At 38.5% G+C, this 18,361-nt stretch overlaps 1 protein-coding gene across 5 annotated transcripts; it reads right to left on the bottom strand.

Moving 5' to 3' along the window:
- Nucleotides 1–2,070: 2,070 nt before the first annotated feature.
- On the bottom strand, nucleotides 2,071–16,796 carry LOC113571440 (myelin-associated glycoprotein-like). Of its 5 annotated transcripts, XM_081710763.1 has the most exons (9): nucleotides 16,673–16,744; nucleotides 11,462–11,543; nucleotides 11,216–11,273; nucleotides 10,635–10,988; nucleotides 9,895–10,206; nucleotides 9,383–9,658; nucleotides 5,546–5,645; nucleotides 4,852–4,873; nucleotides 2,071–2,298 (listed from the first exon to the last, which is right to left on the bottom strand). In XM_081710763.1, exons 3-9 carry the CDS (start codon nucleotides 11,268–11,270, stop codon nucleotides 2,116–2,118), a joined length of 1,302 nt encoding a protein of 433 aa, XP_081566889.1. In that variant the 5' UTR covers nucleotides 11,271–11,273; nucleotides 11,462–11,543; nucleotides 16,673–16,744; the 3' UTR covers nucleotides 2,071–2,115. The 5 variants fall into 5 exon arrangements, 4 of the variants coding, with proteins under 4 accessions (XP_081566889.1, XP_026856181.2, XP_026856182.2 ...); XM_027000380.3 differs by lacking the exon at nucleotides 11,462–11,543 and having other exon boundaries at nucleotides 16,673–16,796; XM_027000381.3 differs by lacking the exons at nucleotides 2,071–2,298; nucleotides 11,462–11,543 and adding an exon at nucleotides 2,749–4,042 and having other exon boundaries at nucleotides 16,673–16,795.
- Between the last annotated feature and the right edge of the window lie 1,565 nt (nucleotides 16,797–18,361).

The raw sequence follows: 18,361 nt of genomic DNA, 5'->3' as shown, positions 1-18,361 counted from the left end.
AGTTTGACACCAAGCACTTCAGCCACATTTCAACAATCTAGCTAGCTAACAAGGTAACCTAGCTAATTAACCTGGCTTTCAAGCAGTCTAAATAGCTACCTAGTGTGTGTGTATGTGTGTGTTTTGCACATCTATCAGAGTTTCAGTCTTAATGGTAATTCAGTCTGGTTAGCATGTAAGTTAAGATAATATTAATTAACTAATGTTTGACCATTAAAGGTGTCATAGAATGGAAAACTACTTACCTTGGATGATGTGATATGGTGAAAATTGAATAGGACGAAGTGACCGACTGATGAGAAGGAGCATGGGCACAACCCGTGTAATTAAGGAGGGGGAGCCTCATCAGTTATGCGCATGTGTAAGCGCAACAAATTGAGCAGTATGAAAATGCATAGGCTAAATTGCGGGCGGATTTTCCCTGGTATCAGCATCTGAAGCTGCCGGTAGCCAGGACATAACTTTGGACAGCCAGTTGTCGTTCTCAACTCATCTTTCAAATCTAACCAGGTCTTGCAGATTTCTTCTTGTAACATATGAAGGATTTGGCCCTTTCTCTCACAGGAAGCTACCCAGGTGCTTGTGCAGTCTCTTGTGATCTCAAAGCTAGACTACTGAAAGTCTCTACTTGCTGGTCTTCCTCTGAGAGCCATCAGACCTATACAACTAGTCCAGAATGCAGCAGCATGACTGTTCTTCAATCTTCCGAAGTTTACACGTTACTCCACTGCTGCGCTCCCTTCGTTGGCTTGATGCTTGCCTACAAAGCCAAAAATGGACCAGCCCCTCCATACATGAGGTCAATGGTCAAAGCTTGATCTATTCCTCAAGTACAGCTCTGCTTGAAATACCATACTTCAAGTCTCATGGAAGACGAGCATCAAGACTGTTCTCTGTCCTGGCTCCTAATTTGATGGTGGAATGAAATTCCACTTGCTGTCCAGACAGCAGAGTCCCTTGGAGTCTTCAAACACAGACTGAAGATCCATCTATTCATATTAAAATGACCACTGACCCTGCTCCTATACTGACTAACTGAAAATAGTACTTATTGTAGGTTTTTAAAATTTATTTATGGGATTTAGCTGACGAGTTAATCAAAAAGGACTTACAATTATGACTGAGCACAATTTGAGCAATTGAAGGTTAACACCCTTGCTCAGGGGCCAAACAACAGCAACTCAGTAGTGGTGGGGCTTGAACCAGCAACCTTCTGATTACAAGTCATGTACCTTAAGCACTGAGCTAGGAAACTCCAGTCTGCACTGTGCTTGGATCTTGACACTTAGCTAGCTACATTAGCAATTATCATTTTCTAAGATAGACCTTATGTATTTTGTACTTCTAGGCAGCAGCATTGATCCCTGTATTTCTGCAGTATTTTAGCTCATTGATATATTGGACTCTAACCTACTCTACTGGCAAAGATGTATTCTATGAGTAAATGACAAAGCACTTTTGTAAGTCACTCTGAATAAGAGCATCTGCTAAATGCTGAAAATTTAAATTGCCTACGTATTTGTTTTATATGCAACTTGGGAGCATATAGAAAGGACGGTGGTGGTGAAAACTAAAAACATTTTAAGCGGGTTCTGAAAATACGGAATATGATGTAAGGTAATGTGTTTTAATGTTTGTTGATTTGTGCTTAATTTATAAGGTGGGATAATCCATTTTGTATTTTGTGTGCAAGGGGCTGAGTCACGTTTTTGTTTCCTGATTCTGTGAGGTTTTGTGACGTATCATTTTATGGCAGGTTTTCATTAGGTGTGGTGTGGAAATATTTGAAAGTTATCATGAATTGTACTGATTAAGTGACTTATGCATATGGGTGATGGTGACCACGTTTAATGTCAGTGAAGCCCCTTGTGCTTGGAACTCGGAACCAGATTTTCTACTCTATGATTCTTACAATGTAAGTTCAATAAGGAGTGTTCGGTACATGCACTGTGAACATCAAACTGTTGTTTGCTCCTTCAAATGTAAATCCAGCATGAAAGAAATACAGGGTTGTAAAATGGACAAATTCCACAAATTGTATACTGTTATGTAATATTTATGTCCCTAAAATTTGCATACACCAGCCCATGTTCTTTATTCAAAGCTTCAACGGTTCTACAGGTAGCTATTGTGAAGAACAAAACAATGACAACACATTAATGGGCATGGTTTACATTCATTGTTACTGTGTTCTGCACATTTTTGAGCCTTGCTTCCTCTCAGCTTTATGGAGTTTTTTTTCCTCACAACTGTCATCTTTGGTTTGCTCTGTTGAGGCTTGGATGCAAACATATGCTGCTGTAAAAATGTTGAATGTTGAAAGAAGATTCAGCAAATATTTATTGAATTAAATTTACAGCCTAATTTAAACTTCATTAATTACATACCCGAGATTGCATAAATCATTAGAGAATTGTACATACATTATATTTTTCATTTAACCCACTTATTGCTTGGCCTGAGAAGGGGTCACTTTATCCACCAAAGACACATTTTCCAAGATGACTCTATCAAGCAGTGCTATTTAAAATGAATAATGGACACAAATAATGTGCATTATTTTTCCTGTGAGTTTGTATACTATAATCAGTGTCCAGTGTAAAAAAATGCCTTTCCATAAACCTTTTAATTTATTGACTGTGTATATATTGTTCAAGTTCAGGTTTGTTGTAGTTGCAGGAGCAATGCATTACAATCTTACTAGGTTATATTGCAGATGGAGATAGGGTTTCACTCATGCCATATTCCTTAAATGATAGCATGCAGTTTTAATAATACAGCAAAGGTGTGGTTTAAAAGTCAAATCAAAACCTGGACATGACACAAACCCAAACAGTTTTCCTTGAAATGCAGTAAATGGGGGTAAAAAAATTCTGATGCTAAATACCAGCATCAGAGTTAAATACCAGAGCTTGTCAGGTTTGTCTGTAGCCAAGAACACCACACTGTTATCCTAAAAGCTACTGAAATGTTCCTGACCCCCAACCATAGCTAGCGATATTTTTCAGTCCTATGTATTTTACCTTCTCCCTGCACAATAGTCTAGAGCAAAACTGAACCGTCATTGCTATCAAATCAAGTTAATAACAAACTTAACATTATACAGCCAGCTATGTGATTAAATGTACACAAACCAGCTAGTGTTAACACTGTGCTATTTTCTATATTTGTTTTATATATTTGGCCTTATGTGTCTAGGCAGTAATGATGAACAGTTTATCCTTTATTTAGGCCTTAACATAGACCATAAGAGTTCGATTAGAACAAAGCAAGTCTGCTATATGCACCCATGACGCTCGGACTGTTTGTCAGTGTCTCCAGTCCTTACAATGCTGCACAGACCTCCAAGGCCAGGAAAAACATTTCAAGGATTGTGACTACATGTTGATTTCAATAATAGTATTCATAATTCCTTTATCAAGCCATAATAACTGTTCTTAAATGGTTATCAAAAGCAAACATTTTTGTATGTACACTTAAAAAAAGGAAATAAAGTATGTACACATTATAAATTCTGATATAAAATCCTATGGCAAATACATATAAAATGTAATGGTTCTGATTGTTTGCACTTAGCGTATATTGTAAAGCACTGTGAGCCAAATATCAAATGTATAAAAGGTGCCATATAAAAGATATAGTTTACACCTTTTCTATACAATTACCATTTTAGCTAGAACAATATTAAAAACAATATCTCAAGCTTCATGTGTAGCTGGTAAAAAAACCCAAAAACGTTTAAAGCAATATATTAACCTTAAAATAGGCCACACTGCTTCTCCAGCAAAGCAATGGCTTTTACTGGTGTGATAGTAGACTTTAATGTTAAGAAATCTTATCAACATGAAAGAAGGGCACAAGGCAAAGAAATCGGCATAAATATCCTCTAAGCTTTTTTGTGTTAAATCTTGTATAACGCAATATTGTTACTGTACAAAGCAACATCCATCTTCCTCCTTTCCTCCTGGGCTTCATTTGAGAAACCCTTTGTGTTGTTGCACTGGCCAACATTGGCATAAACATAATGATTATCATTCAGGTCCTACAAGGAAAATTAGTTTGTTAGTCTTTAAAGTGATATTTCAGTGACATTGAGATCTTCCTATTAAGCCAATCAGCTAAAATACATTGCTTTACTTTTACAGCATTTGTTATACATTACTATCTCGAGTAACAAACGTATTAGTACAGCATGTGTGGAATTTGGTAACTGCTAAAATAGCACTACAGCCAAAAGCATATGATAATTCACAGAAAATGTGACGAAGACGAGCAGGATGCAAGCGCGAGCCGAGGTTTACGTAAAACAAACCGTTTAATGAAAACTAAAGGGAAAGACGTTAAACACTCAAACACGTAGCAACGAGAATCACTAAGACAAAGCAGCCTTTCCAACACGAGTACATGAACATATAACAACAGCAGTGCATACACGGTGATTGCTGAGAAACTAGACTCAAGTATGGTACGTTAACAAGGGGGCTTAGCGACATGTCGGAAGAGAGAAGTAAACAAAGGAGTTTACTTGTTCTAACATCATTCAGAGATTTGATGGAAGTAAACAAAGACAGCACACGCGGACAGAACTACAGATTAAAAGTCTCGCGGAAAGTCCATCACGTGGTAGCTGGAGTTGAGGAAAGGAGTAACAGTTCTGCTATTACAGGACATTTCATATCAAAAAGTTTTTTGGGTTTTTTTGTGTTTGTTTTGTTGCAAATAACTGTTAAAAGTAAACTCATTATCCACTAACAATGGAATGGAATAGTTGCTGGTCTTGTGATGGAGAAAAGTATATTTTAACAGTGAAAGACAAGAAGATCTGAAGGAGTGATTAAAGAAATACCATACCTGGATGAATCTGCTTCTTCGCCTAAAGAAACCAGAATACAACAGCTGAAATTGGTGTACATACTATTCATCATATAGAGCTATATAACATACCTGTCCTTTTTTGGTCTACATATCAGATGTAGTCAAGTTAGGCATCTGAAATGCTTTCACTAAAAGTAAAAAAATGCTGCTTCAACAATCCTTTTAGAATTTCCTGCAAGAAGAATACTTTTGTGTATAAATATATTCCCCCCCCCCCCCCCCAAATCTTTTTTTTAAACGTTTTTCAAACACACCATTTAAAACCAGTTTCTCTGCTGATGGAAAATTCTATGATGGATAACATGTCTGCATAAGTTTCTTTTTATGTTCTGCTGTAATTCTCCATTGCATATGATCTTCTAAACAAATGTTCTTTCTTGAAAAGGATTTGAGAGTATGCTAATCTCTAAATAGTTCTGCTTTTTTACCTAGACACTTTGATGTGTGAAGAAAATAAACCATGTGTGCTTATCAATTCCTTATTCTGAGACACGTGCCCAGGGCCTTGAGGGAGAACAACCAAATTAACAGAGCTTGACAGTCAGACCAAGGGGAGAACAGATTAAGGATTTTTTTTCCCCTAACAAATGCATTAGGAAAGAAAATAAGGAGCCCTTTATAAACCTCTATATTCTAGAAACCAATCTAGTGATGGTAAGAATACTCTTACCTTTTAATGCACAGTGTGAAAGTGAGTATGGTTATAAGTGCGAGGGCAGCTCCTCCCCACCCCAACAGCTGCCACATGGTAGTAGAAGACTGAAAAAAATCTGAAAGATTTGCAACAACATATTGTGCATTGTATTCAGTTAGGTTCCTCTTAAATGCCTTTTTACACAAATAATTTATTCTCTTACTTATCACTTGGAGATTATAATCTACATGACCAAAACACATCTAGGACTTTATCTGAAACTGAACTAGCAATCACCGAGTTACTCATAAATCACAAGCAATTTTTATAATATATACAAAGGAAACAGAATAAATAAAGGTCTTTACTAAATACTGGATTTTTTATGTATCGAAGCTTATATCAATGTTATGTCCCTTATGTATGAAGTATTAGGCCATTTACAGTAATGGGAAAATGAAAGTACACCCTCTTTATCTGGTTTTATGTATCAAGGCATAAATAACAATTGATTGCTCCTTACTATAGAAGATAAATGACAAATCCTATCCCATATGAGATTTCATTTTCATTCTTTTTTTCCACAATACCTATACCAAAATGCAAAAATCATACATGGAAATTAAACACATTTATTTCTGCTCGAGGATTTAAAAATACCTTCGCATCTTGCATTCCTAATATATTCTGGAACACTAATGTATAGGAGATATATAAGAAAAATACTGTATGCAGATTAAATTCCAAGTAATCCCAATCCCAGGCACTGCATCAGATGAGAAAAATGGTCAGAATGAGCTACACTCAAGATATTAACAAGTGTAACGAGGAGGCTTCAAGGAGGATGTGGGGACGAGTAGCGTGGAACACCAACACACGTTTATGTGACATTCAGATATGCACACTAACAGAAGCAAAAACCGACCTCACAAACGACCTTTATACATATGATAGCACAATAAGGAGCAGGTGTGAGACACAAGGACGTGTGGCCACATTGACGAGCACACACGCACGGAGACGTTTCGGTGGAGAGGGGCTGTACCGTGACAGAGCCCCCCCTCAAGGGCGTGACTCCCAGCGCGCCAGCCTATTGGCCTGTGGCACCGAAAACAACGCCAAACGGTGAGGCCAGGGGACCGAGCGACCTGACAGGGCCACCGCGAGCAGGACAGCGGGGGGAAGGACGGGGATCAGGACGACAGGGACACACCGACAGGCACAGGTACAGACACAAAGGAGGTCAAAGTGACAGGCACAGACAACGTGATGGGGACAGACACAGTGATGTATACAAAATTACACAAAGGACTCGTGACAAATCCAGGGGGGCCGGCAGGAGCTCCACCCTTTCCCTCAGTTGTTGGCTGGGGTGGAGTCCTACCCACCTGTGGGGGATCGCCTCTCGCCGATTCGGGGGGCAGTGACCTCCGCGCACCCGCTACAGGAGGCGCACCAGTTGCTTTGCCTGTCTCTGGGGCTGGCACTGCTGACATCTCCCCCTTGCCTCTACGAGGCTTAGGTCCTGGTGCACGTGTTCCTGGGCTGTACGCCCTAGTAGCAAGAGTGTCCTCGAGTGCGGTCGCTCCTCTTTGTACTGCTTGGGAAGGTTTGCTCGCTCCTGAACAGTGCCTCCTAGGCAGAGCCTTGGGTGGTATCTGATGTGCTGGGACTTCGTCGCTCTCAGAGTCCGCAGATGCCACGTCACTGCCATTGGGGGGATCCCCATAGAGGACCTCCTCCACCTCCATAGACAGGTCCTCCTCATAGTCGAACCCCTCGTTCGACTGCAGACTAACATCGCTGCACTCTCCGTATGCTCATAATCCACGTACCCCTCATGGAAGTCCCTATAGTGGTCGTAGGACCCAGCGCAATCCACCTCCGTGTGCCGAGCCTCATAATCCAGCTAAGGTCTGTAGGACTCCTCGGAGTCCGACCCTGGACCATACTCGGGGGGGCCCCCCCCAAAATTGCCAGCGGCCTCCTCCCCCATGGTCGAAGTGTGGAGTGAGGCCAGGATGAGGGAGGGTCTTGCTGTGCAGGTTGTGGGAGGGCGTTTACCTCCTTTCTTCCCCTTCTTTTTCTTACTGCCCATCCCAGGCATCCTCGGTCGGTTTTTCTGTAACGAGGAGGCTTTAAGGAGGATGCGGGGATGAGTAATGTGGAACACCAACACACGTTTATTTGACATTCAGACACGCACATTAATAGAAGCAAAAGCCGACCACGCGTAAACAACAGACCTTTATACATATGATAACGACACAATAAGGAGCAGGTGTGAGACACAAGGAGGGCGTGGCCACATTGACGAACACACATACACACGCACAGAGACATCTGGTGGGGAGAGGGGCCGTACCGTGACAACAAGATTGATCAGGGCTGGACAATTATGGGTTTTACATGTCAAAAGCAATACTTTGTAGTTAATTGATGTTGAATAAAAGTGGGGTAATATGCTATGACTGTCATTTCTTATTTAAAGAGATTTGAGGGCAGCAAAACTGCAGTAGTTTAATCCCGAGGTTATGCAATTGTGTAATACTTTATCAGTGTCACTTGGGGTTAGCATGTGTGTTAATTTTTTTCCTTAAATGTTAATAGATTGTTTTAGAAATCAGCATTAAATAGATCAGCACTGAACTGATTGAACACCAGTGTTCTTAACTGCAGCGTGTACTTTTCAGAATAAGCATCAATGTGTAGAACAAAACTGAAAACTTTATTTCAAATTAAGAAGGTAATTAGCAGAACAGTGCTTCTAATCAAATCTGCTTAATTAGTGTGATTATCTCTACAAAACAAGACTTTTGGCATTTGGTGTTTTGGAGTATTCAGGTGTGTGTTAACAGCCCAAGGAGAAAAGACATTAGCAGTGAACTTGAAGAAGCAATGATTGCTGTCATTAATCTGGGAAGTGCTATGATATGAAATCAATTATTCTAAAGTGAGGAGGATTATTTACAAATTAAGACCCTGTAAGACCACATATTGCTTAGATAATTTGCAAATAACAAAATCTGGGGATATATATATATATATATATAATAGGCTGGCCAAAACGCAACATTGATCTCATGCAGCCTAGCAATCAGACAACAATGGCTAAAAAAGAATAAGATCAATAAAAAAGAAAAGGATAAAAAGAATGGACAAGTCAAAGTTCAGGGCTCAATCCTATTGAAATGCTGTGGTGGGCACTTAGAATGCCTAAACAAATGCGCTCAAATGGCAATCACTGGGGCAAATTCTTCCCACTCATGCAGAACATTTTAGTTACTGCTGATAAAAAAAAAAAATAAATGTTCTGCTACAGAATCAAGAGTGTGCTTATTGTTTCCCTGACAGGTTTTTTTAATCTTACTAAATATTTAGTAACATGAAATTTGATATTTGTTATATTAGGCTAGATTTACTTCATGTTAGGACCTGGAGAAGACCAATTGATTTTTTTGTTATGTTTTCCTATATAAAACTTTCTCATGACTTTACATATGTGCATATTTCCAATAAGGTTTTGATCTCTACATTTTTGCTATTCACATATTACTTACTCCCAATCACCAGTTTATTAGTTTAACCTATCGTACTGTCCCTTGTTCACTTGACATTATCACTCCCCAACTTAAGTACACTGGAAATCTCCAGTGCTTCACTTTTTGCCTCAGTGCTATTCAGAAGCCCCAGACACTGCAGAAGAATGCCCTCTATGTTTGTGCTACTCTTTTGAATTCAATGAAGATGCTCTTTTCTTGCTTTGCTTCTCCCTCAATATCAGTTTAAATATAATATTAATTTTCCATTTAAATGTCATTTCTAAAACAATTCTATGAAATAAACTCAATATAAAAAATATTTATCCTTTACCATACTCTTCTTGTATTTCCAGTCGAACAGTGGATGAGTTCTGCTTTCCATAGGCATTCTGGGCCTCACAAAAATAGAAACCCACTTTGTCACTGGTCATGCTGAAAGTAAGAATAGTTTCTGTTGTGTTGACCTCATATACATTTCCTTCCCTTTCTTGGAACCAGCGTATATGGGTCACTGCAGGATTTGCAGCAGCAGAACAGAATAGAGTTGTGTTTTCACCCTTACGAAGTGGTCCTAAAGGATTCACTTCAATCATCATCTTTGGCAAAACTGAAAGAGGGTTGAGAAGGGCAGAGGGTTGGAAGAGGAAGAGAAGGGCAGACACTGAAAATCCATGATAATGGTAAATAAAAGAACCTAGGGCAAAATGAAAGGTCTCCAGATTTGTATGCTTTTAGACAACAAAAAGAGAAGTAACTATGTGGAACTAAAACACATTTTTAAAAAACAACAAAGATCCAAAATAGCTGAACTAATGGCAGGCATGAAAGCTGTGATTAACTCACATAGGACAGTGATTGTGGCAGTGCTCTCATAGACATTGTGGCCTCCTGATGTCTGCAAAGGGTAGTCTACAGTGCAGCTTATCCTCTGTTCATGATTGACATGTGAGGAGACAAATCGCAACACAGAGGACAATGTGAATGTGCCATCAGCCTGTTTTTCCATTGTCTCTGTGCAATTGCCCAAAAGAGGTACCCATGTCAGGTTTGGAGGATACTGAGGGCAGGGGACCATAGCTGTACAAATAATCTCCACCTCTGCACCTTCATTTACTGATATATCCACCCGGGATAGGATGGGTTCTGGGAGAGTGTCTGGTTTCCAAGAACAGAAGATGTTATTAGTTAATGTAGGCGCCAACTGTTTGATCCAACTGTCAAATAAAATGTATTCATTGATATCTGTACTACATGACACTTCAACAACCAATATCCCTGAAAATTATCCTCTCTAATTTTAATACTTAAGGTTTTTTTTGTTTTGTTTTGCTTATTTAACCAGCTTTAACTTGCCTTTGAATGTAATATTTAATTTTTATTTTCATACATATTTTATCAAATGAAGAAACAATTTTATTTGTATTATATATGAAATGTGATATAGTAATCATTATTAATAATAAGAAAGGTTTTTGTTCAAGTACTGACATTCATGATATATTCATTTTCATGTAGCACTAACATCTGTGAAACACCTTGTCAAAGTCATTTGACAAGGAATAAACATTAAAGGCATAGTTTACCTTTAACACTTATCCAAACAGGTGTTTCAAAGGTGTATTTGAAGCCAGTCTCCAATCTAAAGTAATAGCTGTCAGATAGTGAGGAATGAATGTTGTACAAGACAGATGTGCAGTTTTTCTGGGTCAGGTCTCCTAGAATTTTTCCATCGAGCTTGTTGGCCTTCTGAGAGGAGTTGAAAATATCTACACTATCAAAAAACCACCGTGATGCTTTCCTCCAAACACCAGTTACTGGAAGCTGCAGCTTTGTTTTTTGATCTTCAGGAATGCTAAACTGGCATGGGATCATAATGCAGGTGCCATTAAGAGCCTCTAACATGGATGGCATCTTGATGCTGAAGTCACAGTGAACAACTGCAACAAGCAAACAAACATATATTTTGACCCGACAAGAAATAATGTTCAATAATGTGAATGTTACAGAATTTTGATGCAACAGCATTTTATATTTCTAATCAAGACTCCACCAATAAAGCATTTAAAAATAATTGACACTTTATCGCTAAGGTAAAAGTCACATTTAAGTTTCCGTTTTCACTGGTTAACTCCTCAGAGGCTATAAATAGGTGATTAACACTCACTAGTGATCACAGTCAAGCACAACAGCGTCTTGGCCAGAGCCATGTTGTTCAGCATAGTCTGCAAATACATGAAAAACCCCACTTCAAACACATCAAACACACTTTAACAGCAGGGATATGGCTAGAGACACTTAATAATAATAATAATAATAATAATAATAATAACAACAACAACAACAACAACAACAACAACAACAACAACAACAACAACAACAACAACAAATTTATTTTTATTCACTGAAATACCTATTGAATTACTGAAATGCTGCCAAGTGCTTAGAAGGTGGAGCTAAAGTTGCCCAATTGCCCCAATTGCTGAGTTGCCTCTCTGAAGGAAATAAAATACATAATAATAATCATAGCGGTTTTTATGTTGTGGCTGCATAAATATAAATACTAGGGGTGGGACTTTAACGCGTTAATTTCAATTAATTCATTACAGGGAAAATAACGCAATAAAAAATTTAACGCATTTTAATCACACTTTTGCACCGTGGAACGTTTCTCAGTGCACGAGTTCCAGGCATACAGATTATATTGACGCACAATGTGATGAGCATGATGGAGATGACGGAAGAGGCTACGCTGGTGGATGGGAAATTTAAATACAAGAAACTTCCAGATGGAAGTACAAACAAAAATGTTGTTATTTGCACTTTATGCAGGAAGGAGTTTGCTTATCACAGGAGCACTTCCACCCTTCGTTACCACCTCAACGCAAAACATGTTGGGGCTAACGCGCAGCTCAGTAATGTTAACTTAGCTGCTAAATGTGATAGTATTCCTAGTACGAGCAAACAGTGTCGCCAGTCAACACTCGACCACATGTTGGGGTTCACATTCAGAAACAAAATGTCAAAGTCCACGTCAGACAAATTGACCAATTCACTGGCGAGATGGATTGCTGTGGACTGTAGACCGCTCTCTGTGGTCGAACATAAAGGGTTACAAGAGACGCTGCAAGTTACGAACTGCCGTCCAGAAAGACAATGTGGAAAAAAATCCAGCAGCTGTATGATGAGGAAAGGGAAGTAAAACAGATTTTCACAATAATGTTTTACTTCCCTTTCCTCATCATACAGCTGCTGGATTTTTTTCGACATTGTCTTTCTGGACGGCAGTTCGTAACTTCGATTAATTAACTACAAAGCTTCTAATTAATTAGATAATTTTTTATCGAGTCCCACCCCTAATAAGTACCCTATAACTGCTAAAGTTAGACCAAATTAAATTGTCATCCATGCCTATCAAACGTTTTCAACTTTTGGACAGGCATGCCTCTGGAACACAGATGGAGCAGTACAAAACCGTTTAAAAGTTGATGCAAAGCACTACCCTCTGCCCCAGTCATGTGACACTAGCATCCAAACTTGGAATTACTATAGCTAGCTAGATAACATATAAGCAGCTATTGAGAAAATCTAACGCTAGCTTTCGTCATGGATGGTACTTTCTTCTAAAGGAAACTAGCATTACCTTAACATTAGCTTGCAATATGAAATACCATTGTGCCATAGTGATAGAGATGATCACCATACAGGTACACATTACACACTTTCACAAACAAAATTTACAGATGGCAGTGATAAAACCAAGACAAAAAACTATAGTGGGGCTTAGTCTAGTTTACAAGAAGCTGTATCTGCATTTTAATTTACACTAATAGTCTGCATTTAAAAATTTTCATTAATCTCTAAAATTTAAAACAATTTACAAATTTTAAAATTGATTTGAGGTTAATTAAATGACCATATTGTATACCATTTAGCTACCCCACACCACCCCCCAAAAAGAGGGTGGGACTTCTCCTTTTTCAGGTAAGAGCCTAAAATGTCTATGCACATCCTTGATCTCCACCCTCTCTCATGTTGTATGCCCCACCTTTCTTGGTCCTCACCTATGTCTTATTTTTCCCTCATTAACATGTGCGTTTATGTCCTGTGTTTTCCTTCCCTTATTGGGCATTGTTCTTTTGACACGCTTACTTCCTGATGCATTCTTCCTTGTTCTTGTTTGCTCCAGATGTTTTCTAAATCTGGGTATCTGTCAACTGGTTGCTTGGCCCTGTGCTGTATTAATGGCAATTATTCCAGGATTACCTACCTAAACCCTTAAGATTTTGACCTGCCTCTTCTCTCTAAGCAATTTCTCTCTACATTTATCTTAACGAATAACACAGTAGAAGATAATCACTTAATAGTAAACTAGTAAATAGCAAAAAAAAAAAAAATAATAATATATATATATATATATATATATATATATATATATATATATATATATATATATATATATATATATATATATATAATATATAATTATAATTTATTTATTTATTTTTAGCGATAAAAAAAGATGTTCAGACCTAATAATTTAGACTCAAAATGGTAAGCAATGTTGCTAACTTTGTAACTTGTCACTAGAATTAGCAACTTTTCAGACACTTTAGCAACTTTTCTTTCAAAAAAGCATAAATTTAGCAACTTTTTGGACAAATCTTAACTACTTTCCATGAGAAGAAAGTCATCAGTATTGCCCCGAATGCGAGAGTCTACCTGTCTCTGCGTCTACTCTGTCCAGTATATTATCGGTGTATGGAGGAAATGCAAAGTAAGATGTAAGAATCTCCATACACCAGTTAGAAAATCTAGTTAATATAAAGAATCTAGGATCAAGAAACAATTGTTTTTTTGTATCTCAGGAAAATAAAGTACTGGGCAGGTGAACAGATTATGTCATCATCGTGTCTACAATGGTAGGTCCAGCACCAAGGACAACACCATCAGTGAGCATACCTGCATACAGTTATTCACACACACTTACACCAGGACATTTTTAGGATAGATAATTCACCTATGTTTTGGACTATGGGAGGAAACCAAAGACCCCAGAGGAAACCCACACAGTCACAGGGAGAACATTGAAAATTCAAAGTTTAATTTATTTTTATAGCACTTTTTGCAACAGCCATTGTAACAAAGCAGCTTTACAGATGTTCGAGTCCAAACCCCCAGTGAGCAAGCCAAAGGTGACAGTGGCAAGGAAAAACTTCCTAAGAGCACGAGGAAGAAACTTGAGAGGAACCAAGACTCAAAGGCAGCACCCATCCTCCTCTGGTCAACACTGGACACCACAATATCAACAATATAGACAATAAAGAACAAAATGAGTAATGAGAACAAATAATCACTGGAAGTCTGTAGGGACACATGCTAACCATGAAGTCACTATAAGTGTCTGGCCATGTAATGCATAAAGTCCATTTGGAACTGGTGGCACTAATTATGCATTAGCTGTGCCAGTGGGGCTGGTGGCATTGTGGATTCACATTTGAAGAGGTTTGATAAGTGATAGGTGTGTGGTTTAAATGTGAACTTGGAAAAGTGTGGGTCTGGGATGCCAGACCTCACTGTTGAGCCTTCTACAGGTGTCGTGTGCCTATTTCAATGACACCTAAGCCCTGTGAAAAGCTTATGAGGTCATGGATTCTTAGAGGTTCTTATGAGGTCAAAGTTTTAACTGTTATAAGAGATAAAACTTTATTACAGTTACATAACATCCTAGATATAATTACTAGAGCGAATATGTATCTATGTACATGTATGTGTCAAGGTAGACCGGTACCCAAAAGGTGGGGACACGCCCCCGCAGGACCAGGACCATGTCACGTACTTACCTCGCTCACAATCATCTGTCTTCTGATAGGCAACACCTGCACCTCATTGACCTGCACACGTATTTATGCACCCACAGGTTCGGAAGGACGGCGCTGCACATTAGTAGCCGAACTACACGAGCCTACTGGAGAGAAGCTACTTCCCTCTTAACTATCCACTAGACTTGGCGACGCAACATGGAAAGTATGAATAATAAAGAACTTGTAAATGGAACTTCACCTCTCCCTTCCTCTCTGCCACCCCTGTCACAGAATGAGGTATGCATATGACATTACATAAGCGGCGTCAGCAAGTGTTCCACTAATACAGGTATTGGAGATTATTACTAAGAGCAGCAATGATCACAGCACTAGTCTAGAGTGTGAAGATGAGCAAGCCGTATCTATATACATATGTGAGGTATACATATGACATTTACATGAGCAGCATCAGCTGGTAGTCGACTAATACATGTATGAAATAGTGGTGTCAGATGATTATTACTAAGAGCAGCAATGATTACAGTACTCAGTCTAAAGTGCAAAGTTGAAAGAATCTGAATGTGTATTCCACACAGTTTAGAGAACAGGAGACCAGTAGTGTCTCTGCAGAAAGGAGACTTCTTGGTTTTTTTGTCTTTTTGGCACTGTACAGCTGTGTAAGTCTGCCACTGAATGTGCTTCACTGTTCCATCATTCTATGCAGTGGATATGATGTGTTGTCTATAATAGTGAGAAGTTTTTTGAGAGTCTGTTGTTCTGCCACAACATCTATAGTGTCAAGCTTGACTCCTACAACAGAGCCAGTCTTCCTTATCAGTTTATTCACTTTGTCCCAGCACACAACAGCACAGAATATGGCACTTGCAACAGCAGCCTAGTAAAATGCCTATAGGAGTTTGTTCACACCCCAAAGGACCTCAATCTCCCACCATCATCTGATCACTCATCATCACACCCTGACTGAAAATGGAACATCTTGTATCAGTCTTGTATTTTGTTGCCAATATAGAGGAACCGTGTGACAGAAAATACGAACGATATTCTGTTGTTTCTACCTTTCTTTCATCTATGTTTATGTATTCCATGTTAACGTTCACATTGTATAAAGCCGTTTATGTGTGTTTACGTTCACCGTTTATGTTACGTGTGAGTGCCACTGTTAAATGTCATTAAATGTTTCACATAAATCGAGGAAGTCTGTGCGTCCTGCGGCACTTGGGCAGCCATTACAATTATCTGATTTTGTTGGTAATGTCAGATATAAAATCAGAATTTCAGCAGTGCAGAGCAGCAATTTGTAAGTGACTGCTGGTTAACATGTTGGTTAACATTTAATTCACTATGTCATAATTGTTTCATTGTCTGACCACAGAAACAGAAAAATATGAGAAGAGCTTTACTGAGAATTCTGCTATATTAAAATGCAGTATATGTGAGCACAGACAGTAGGAGAGAAGTAACCAAATGTAAAGGGCTAACACTATCTGACATATATGAGCATATATGAAGGGATGGTGATTTTTGAAAAAATTATTTGTAGATACTGGTAAAATATTACTGAGAATTGTCATTTCATTGTTATTTGCATTGTTATTTTTTTCACAAAAAATCCTTTGGATAATAACAGCTAAAAGTGAAAAAATACAAATACAGAGAAATTCTGAAACGTTTGTATTTGTGTGGTCATTGAAACATATTATCATTATACTATGATAATGTCATTAGCAAAAGCAAATAATTAAAAAACATAATTAAAAGATACTTCATATATACCGTAAATATGAAATAAGGAAACTTACTCTGGTCTCCTGTAGCACTGATCAGAAGCAACAGACCCACACAATGTCTGGAGATTTTATGTTTCACAATCAGGAAACTACTAAGGGTTCTTCCTACCAAACACGAAGAATAGCAGCCTTTATAAAGTCACTAGTCCCTTGCCCTATCTGAACTGAAATGACCATTGTGTGTGACCATTTGTGTGTCTCTGATGTTTAAAGTTGAACAATGTGTAGTGTTAGGAGTCTTGTCCAAGGATTCTTATTGGTATAGCATAGGGCAAACATTAACAAATATTAACCATAGGAACTTACGGGTTGACATTTAGGCCTATAAATGTTAATTATTTAATATCAATTATTACAGCTCTTTTTCACAGCATTGTTGGACAGTTCAACAGAGAAAGCAGTAGAGTTTGCAGAGCCTGCATTTGTGTTGGAGGATAAAGGCTTTCATAGGATGATTCCCACTTTCATTCCCAAATACATGCGTTTATATTTACATTTATGGCTTTTAGCTACAGATAGATACATGCTTCCTTCAAGACAGCAGAGAAAATCAAGGGTCCAACATAATTCCTCAGCAACATACTGGGATCATCAGACTTCAGGCATGAAATAATCAATAGTTGCATCCTTATAGGTCAGGTATCTTACCACCTTAAGGGAGCATTCTCTTGCAGATTCAGTGAGCTGCACAACATTCATTGCAACCTTGAGAGTAGGGCCTCTGCCTGCAAAATGAGAAAATGTTTTGTCCTCCTATAGCAATGGGATAGATGGTATACTTATTCCATAGGCCTCCCAGCAGAAACAAGATCCAGGATGCATGGAGCCCTATAGTTTACAGAGTAGTGGATATTCAGGGTACCACAGTCAAGGATTCAGAAGGAGGCCCAATTAAAAATGTCCATAGGATAGAATTGCATCTTTGTGAGGCTTCTGTTCCTAAGTCACAAGCTAGGTGGGGAAGTTTACTGCGTTGTGGCCAGGACCCAGGAACAGATGTCAGAGTCAGCTGACAGTGGCATAGTGGTAAATGAGATTACCCTGCCTTATGACAATATCTGTTGTAAAAAGTGCTATATAACTAAAGTTGATTTGTTTTGATTTATTCAACTCAGAGGCCTAGTGCAGGTATTGAAGTTGAAGTGGATGACATGAGTAGGGTACTGAGTAATGATACCCATGAACCCGAACTCACCGATAGCGTTGTTCCAGAGCCGGAGTTGGCATGTAGTACACCAACTCCTAGAATTAGGAGGAACACACAAGCATCTGCAGCGATCAATTCGATCCATTCAAATCCAAGTCTGCATGTAATGCAGCTGCAGTGAGTACAGAGATGATTTCCCAAGTCTTAACAAATCTTTGTGCAGCACTGTTTCAGAAAGCACTACAAGAAGCAATGGTGTAAGCAGTAATTAATCAGTCATCGATGACACCAACTGGTTGCAGGGGAAATTGTACCTAGGTAGAAAAATCTGTGTACACTTTGTGTAGATTTAAGAGTTTTTGGTAGCTGGCTTTTATCATTCTTTTGGGTCACTGCCCCTTAAGGGTTACATTTAAGGGTTACATTCGCATGATTTTAGTTGTCAGTGTAAAAAATTAAATAATAAATAAAAGCATGCGATGAGAAAAATGGCTATGAATGTGTGATCAGTATTAATCCTGTGATAAATATTTTATTTTATAAATGGATGATGT

Source organism: Electrophorus electricus, chromosome 3 (genome assembly GCF_041902795.1).
Source record: "Electrophorus electricus isolate QZ-2024a chromosome 3, ASM4190279v1, whole genome shotgun sequence".
Taxonomy (NCBI): domain Eukaryota; kingdom Metazoa; phylum Chordata; class Actinopteri; order Gymnotiformes; family Gymnotidae; genus Electrophorus; species Electrophorus electricus.
Note: the sequence above shows the minus strand (reverse complement) of the source record. Positions and strands in the feature narration are given on the sequence as shown.

Coding starts and splice junctions, on each gene's coding strand:
- LOC113571440 (XM_027000380.3), bottom strand. CDS start 11,270: ATGCTGAACAACATGGCTCTGGCCAAGACGCTGTTGTGCTTGACTGTG. Junction 10,989..11,215: donor GTGCTTGACTGTGATCACTA/GTGAGTGTTAAT, acceptor TGCTTGTTGCAG/TTGTTCACTGTGACTTCAGC. Junction 9,659..9,894: donor TGCCACAATCACTGTCCTAT/GTGAGTTAATCA, acceptor ACCCTCTTTCAG/TTTTGCCAAAGATGATGATT.